At 45.1% G+C, this 6,974-nt stretch overlaps 1 protein-coding gene across 1 annotated transcript; it reads right to left on the minus strand.

The window, feature by feature from the left end:
* Positions 1-3,903: 3,903 nt before the first annotated feature.
* Positions 3,904-5,474, minus strand: Pmar_PMAR028641 (hypothetical protein; the record flags this gene model as incomplete). The annotated part of the gene is made up of 2 exons (XM_002787334.1): positions 3,904-3,919; positions 4,501-5,474. The coding sequence occupies 2 exons, from the start codon at positions 5,472-5,474 to the stop codon at positions 3,904-3,906; spliced, it is 990 nt and encodes a 329-aa protein (XP_002787380.1).
* Positions 5,475-6,974: the final 1,500 nt, after the last annotated feature.

Raw genomic sequence — 6,974 nt, forward strand, 5'->3', positions numbered from 1 at the left:
ATACATGGATAAATGTTTCTGCAATTAGATCGATGGGCAAATTTATTTCGAGGGGCCGCGCAGGAGCAAGCCGAGTTGACCAGACCGATGACGATGACATGAGTGTGATTAGTGAAGTCGATCCCGCACCGAAAAATGGTAGTATTGATAGCGTCATGAGTTAGGTGGTTGTTGATCAATCGGAGACCTGCTCCGTAGCAGAAAGTGGCTCAATCGAAGACCCATCATTAGGAAGTGGGGCAAGTTGCGCTAAAACGGGATCTTGCAAAAGTATATGCAGTGACGTATGCTCAAGCGGAAAGACGGAGGTATCTTCCGTATCTGATGTAATTGAAGCTCTTGCGAACTTGCGAAGCCGTTTCAAGTGTGGTTTCATTTGCTGAGTGTCCGAATCGCGATGATGGTAGGGCGAGCAGCCTATCAGACACACGTTCTATGAATAGTGACTGCAGTCGCCTGAGATTGCATTATATACCTCAGGAATGCGCTCGTCGAACTAGCCACGCCAGAGATCGCGCGCGCGATAGCGCGCGCTCAAAAATATTAATTTCACATTTCGCGAAATTTCATGAAATTTCGTGAAATATTTCGACATGAAATTTCACGAGTCAGATTTCACTGAGATGCATAACCCTGGTTGAAACGGCTGATCGTAAAGGCTGTGTGTGAAGCCTTTCTAAGAGCCTTTATAGTGATCTTTGAGTGATCTGTGAGGACTATCTTCTAGATAGTATTGGGAACTATCTCTTTCGTAACTAACCCTAACACCAATAGGTCTGTTATACCCTCAACGCTCTAGTACATTGCGTTAAGCCTCAGGAGTCTATGGAATTACGTTCTGGTTCTAAGTTATCCCCCTCTGTCGGTTCTGTCCGCAGAGGGAGATCTAGAGAGGAATCTAGTGCTTTTTCTCTTCCCCCTAGTAACAGGATTCCATCACCCGCTCCTGCACAACTCCCCTTGCCCCGAGATTACTCATGTCCCCCCGAAATTCCTCTTTTTGTCCCGAAATTTCTTCGCGCTGCCCCTGCTTGGCAAGTGAGCCTAGAGAGTGCCTTCTCTTTCGAGTGGCAAAGGATCACTTTCTTCGTGAGAGCCTAATGGTTGATACCTATAAGTAACAGTGAAGCCGAAACGATTCGCGAGTGTGAGCGAGATGTTATCACTGAGAACCCACTAGTTACAATCGAAGTGTACTCACGTCGGGGTCGACTTCTCACGGATGTGTCATCTGTGAATTTGTTGACTGATGCGGATCCCATCTAGTGATATTCCGGCTAGTACTGGCGTACTCTTGTGAAGGTCAAAGTTTGGCCAGTACCCGGTGTTTGACTATGTCGGAAGTAAGTCGTTTGTGTTCGTCGGTGGATACTCCTCTTTTTAGTTGTCACCTGCGAGGGGATTCCAGTTTAATCATCCAGATCAGTGAAGTCGAGTATCTTCAATTAACTAACGATCCATGTCGGCGACATGATGTCGCTGTTAAGCATCCGTGTCCCACCAGCGGCAGGTTTGCCCTACCATGGTCTATAATATATGGACAACACAAAGCGAGTATTTTAATACGGTACTATTAGTGCACTAATTAGTCCATCATGCATTAGTAATGAGCACGAGAGCTTCCGCCGTAGCACAGGCGCTCGTAGTTGAGCCGTCTGTTTTTGCGCAGTCGCTCTTTCAGCGGTGGCGTTCTGCGCTCGGCATCTGAAGTGAATAACGATATTGTGATTGATGAATCAACGGTGCTTATCGCGCTTGTGTTGAGGGTTTTCCACATCTATAATATTTCCGAATATCAGATTGGTTTGTTATCACAATGCCTGCTCGTCGCACCAGAGTTCTTCCGAGTTGTTGAGGTGCTGCTTCTCTCACTTTCGCCAGCTGACTCTGAACTCGCCGAAGAGGCGAATGACAGTGTCTGGGACTACTTCAAGATAGCCTGAACGACTATCAAATCGATTTATAGCAGGTGACACGGGTACTTACCGAGCTTGGTACCATTCGTAGTGCAGCCTTCACCCTTCGGTCTGGAGCACTGGTTTCGTAGGCTATATCACCGTCGGAGCTGTGTGGCGCCGTGGCTGAGTGTACCTGGAGAGATTACGCTAAAGTGGTAGTTTACAAAAGATCTTTGTCTCCTTTACTACGTCGTTTCTTGGTTCAGGGGCACTGTGGCTCGATGGTGCGGATTGCTGCTCTCCCGTACTAACATACTGCTCTGTCGCTGAGTTTTCTATGGGACCGCAACGTGTCCTTCCCGTTGTAAGGCAGATGCTACCTGGTTGGTCTCTATAAGGGCATTCATGAAGCATTTCTGCTGTGGATGGCGGGTGCTGGATGTCTGAATCGGATAGGATCACTGATCCTGGATCAGGTTAGTGACTCGAGCCACATCTCGCTCTAAATCGATTCGCGAAATCTCACCTGGCAGGATCTCGCAATATTGCTGAGACATGTCGATCTTTCGTGCCTTTTGTGGGAGTCGTATCGACATTTTGGCACCTGCTATATTCTTTGAAATGCCGTCAATTCTATCTTGATAGCTTCCATCGATCTCCAGCGCAGTTGTTTTCGTGTATCTATGACATGAAATAAAATTAGAACTCCTGTTCAATGATCAGGATTGAAGCATGGGTGGTCAACTATCTAATATCTCTTACCGTGGTCTCCCACGCGAACATGGAGCAAAGCTGACCAGATCTTCGATGCTGCTACGGCCATCTCTCAAATCCAAGTATCCTTGTTCCAGTAGGCGGACCCCTAGGCTATGCTCGCAGACCCTCAGATATTTCGTTTTATAACAGGTACAAGCGAACTCCTCTGTGGCATCGATGATATGCACATTGCTTGTAACGTCACGGAAATGTTCCCAACTCCCCCAATCAGTTGATGGATGCCCCAGGAAGCGACATACATAGTGGGCCAATACTCGATCTAGAGTAGGCTGGTCAAGGGCTTTCTCCATCATCCTCGATGAAGGAATCAAGTAGTAACGGGAGCGTGTCGTTTCGTGAACATAGATGACTGTGTCTTCTGATGTCGCCCACTTGGCTGCGGATATAGCATCTTTGATTGTTGTCGGCTTATCGCCACCGGCGTGAAGCCACGTATAATCGCCGTATGCCTTCATTATTTCTTTCACCAATATGTCGAACGTTGCTCCCTGTTTAATCTTACCTGATTGGGAAATGAAAGTAAGATACTGAGATCATAAATCAAAGATCTGAAATTTCGGATTCCCTGTTGCAAATTGAATTTTACGTTCGTTTCATGATTTCAACGAGGCTATCGAAAGCGAGATAGTTCATACAATCTTAATTGCATTCGACTCAATCTCAGGGGCAGGATTTCTTTCAAGTGAAGTGGATTTTCTGCGAAGTGGATCCGTTCGATTTGCAGTTTCGGTTTTTTTCTTCCTAGCTCTCAGCTCTGTTTCGGGAAATATGAAATCAATATAGATTCATAAAGTTAAGAATCACAAATACAGAATATCGCAGGTCACATTACCTGTCTTGCAGGCGTGGTTTATTCCTTCCACAGCACAAGTATGCCGTGGAACGTTCCAAGGTATACCATATGCTCCGATGTACCAACCTGCCTTGGTTAACACCCAGGTGGGGACGAAATATTTTACTAGGAGGGGATGTGTTCTACCCCACCGTTTGACGAATTGTTTGATCCCGTCTTCGAATAGTCTGTCGCTAGCTGCACAGTGGAGTGCCTTCAGATCACGGAAGAGCTCAGATTTTCTCGCTGCAGCGGCCTCCTTCCAACCTTCAGTGGTTGTATTTATATAACTTGTCTTCTGGAGGACTTGGCGGTACATGTGCACCCAACAGTACAATCTGAAATTCTGCGAAGCCATAGGTGGCCACTGTAAGTTGGGAGCAAGCCCTATCGGATTCAGTGCACCGTAGACCTGAGGGGAATTACGACTTATACTACTACTACCACTACTATAATACTACTATTACTACCACTACTATTACTACCATAATACTACTATAATAATACTACTATAATAATACTACTATAATAATACTACTATAATACTACTATAATACTACTATAATACTACTACAAACGACTATAATACTTACTACAATAGTACTACTATAATACTTATTACTATAATACTTACTACTACTATAATACTTACTACTATAATACTTACTACTGTAATACTACTATGATACTTACTACTATAATACTACTATAATACTTACTACTATAATACTACTCTAATACTTACTACTATAATACTACTATAATAATACTAATACTACTACTACTACTACTACTACTACTACTACTACTACTACTACTACTACTACTACTACTACGACTACTACGACTACTGCTACTACTACTACGACTACTACTACTACTACTACTACTACTACTACTACTACTACTACTACTACTACTACTACTACTACTACTACTACTACTACCACTACTACTACTACTACTACTTCTCGATATGCGTTGCTAAATGACTCTGCACTATCCCCAATCAATGTATCAGGCCTATGGTTTATTCCGAGCTCTTCGCAATGCCGACGGAGGGCAGCAAAGAGGGCTGTGACCTCAGTTGCTGTCTCCTTGCATGTCAGCGCGAAGGCCAGTAATCTGAACTGGCCAGATGCATTGATGCTACCACAAACCAAAGTTTTAAAGCCCAGCCAGCTCAGACCATTGGTAAAGTCTACTGTGATGTTGGGGATGGAGGCGTTGTTAGACAGTAGACCGGTGGTAGAGAATATGAAGTACGTGTTGGGTCCCATCATGTAATCGAGACAGTATGCTTCGTCTGGCTCCGAGGGAGTGGCCAGCTTGGACTCACACCAAGCACGTATCTCAGCTTTGGTGTTACCAATCCTCTCGTCTTCCCTCTTCTCCGTGCGGGATCGCTTGTTATAAATTGCCTTCATTATTTTGCTCCCTTCTTGGTTAGGCGGCAATTGACCCAGTTCCCGCAAGGAGCGGAAACTCTGACTAGCATCCAGGCCTTCCTTAGTATGACGCTCAACCAGATTCATCGCCGCATTGCTCAGAGTCGGCTCCTGCTGAAACACATAATCCGGTAAGCGCTCGTGTTGGTGGGTCTTGTATGGAGACTGAGCGAAACGAACTTGGAATGTGGAATTCGACTCGACTATCTGTGCTCTGTAACCGCAAGGTTGCCAGCCCCTCCGTCGATGATAAGTGCATACGAATTTGTGGTAACGAACACCGTCCTTAGCTACGTAGGATCCTTTACTGGTCACACCATGACCGCTAGCTGAGACCAACTTCTCCCTCGCACTTTTGAATGAGTCGAATACTTCGCCTCCTGGGATGTATGTGACATCTCGGTGTGGTAGATTTTCCCTGTCACCGTCATTTTCAGATATAGTGCGAGCAGCTAGATCTTGGCTGCTCATAGAATAACCATGAGGCTCTTCCTCAAGCCATGATGAAAGCCAGGCCATGAACTCGGTTGTTGATGGTTCCGGTGGTAAGGATGGCGATCTGGTACCTGAGGTTGTTCGTGAGTGTTACATCGTGCGTGAGTGTCCCTAACCTCTCGGATTGGGGCTGCTATTCGCTGCTGATGTACTTCGGGGTGGGGTAGAGTTAGACATGGTATTCGATATGATATTCGAGACACCAAAGTTCAGCAATCGCTGACATGAACGGTCAAATCTCGTCCACGCTCCCCAACTCTATAGTTCACAGAATCTAGGTGTATGTTTGAACTGTATCAGAATAGCCGTGGATATGATATTCGAGACACCAAAGTTCAGCAATCGCTGACATGAACGGTCAAATTCCGTCCACGCTCCCCAACTCTATAATTCACAGAATCTAGGTGTATGTTTGAACTGTATCAGAATAGCCATGGATATGATATTCGAGACACCAAAGTTCAGCAATCGCTGACATGAACGGTCAAATCTCGTCCACGCTCCCCAACTCTATAATTCACAGAATCTAGGTGTATGTTTGAACTGTATCAGAATAGCCATGGATATGATATTCGAGACACCAAAGTTCAGCAATCGCTGACATGAACCCTCAAATCTCGTCCACGCTCCCCCACTCTATAGTTCACAGAATCTAGGTGTATGTTTGAACCGTATCAGTCATGGACATTATAATTCGACTTCGAATTAGACTGAGAGCTTAACCATGATGCTGCATAGAATGCCACACAAGGTATTATTATCGATGGCAAGACGTCCTGGAGAGCATCTGGCGAAAGAAAAGTTAGGGGCACGCAAGAGCATGTTCGGGGCAAAAAGAGTATTTTAGGGGCAAGCGGAGAAATTTCGGGGCGCGGCGAGCATTTTCGGGGCGCGCATGAGAATATGCCGGTGTTGGTCAAGTTGTCAATGTATAACTCGTAGAACTCAATGCAGAGTAGGTTGAGGTGCAGCAGTATACAAAGCGTCAATGTGGGCCTTATGTTCGCTATGTGCTTACGTACACATCTATACTAAGTTGAGCAAGATAGCACAAGATAGCAAGAATAAGTTGCGACTAGTAAGTTGGTCAACACTCCGGGGGGGGGAGTTTCGGTCGGAGGTTGAGACGACAGGACAATGAGAGAGAATAGGGACTGATGTTCGACTGTAAGATAACTTCATAATGAGCATAAGACTGACTGACTAACAATAATCATATCATTCATCATCCTCAACATCCATAACTTTTTTCAAATTCCCGATATATTCATACTTGACATCATTATCGGTAAGAGACTTGACGATAGCAGCAATAACACCGTTAATACCAACCACAGTATAGATATCACTGAGCCAACGTTGAGAGAGTTTATGACTGAGACAGTCAAAGTTGTATCTGACGACTTTATCACCAACAGTGAGCTTAGTGAAATCGGATCTCAACGTAGTAGTAGCTCCATAAACATCTCTTGATCTCAGGGAAGTCTCCAAGTTCTCAGTGATCCATTGATGGGTGTCAGTAAT

This window comes from Perkinsus marinus (assembly GCF_000006405.1).
Source record: "Perkinsus marinus ATCC 50983 genomic scaffold scf_1104296929422, whole genome shotgun sequence".
Lineage (NCBI taxonomy): Eukaryota > Perkinsozoa > Perkinsida > Perkinsidae > Perkinsus > Perkinsus marinus.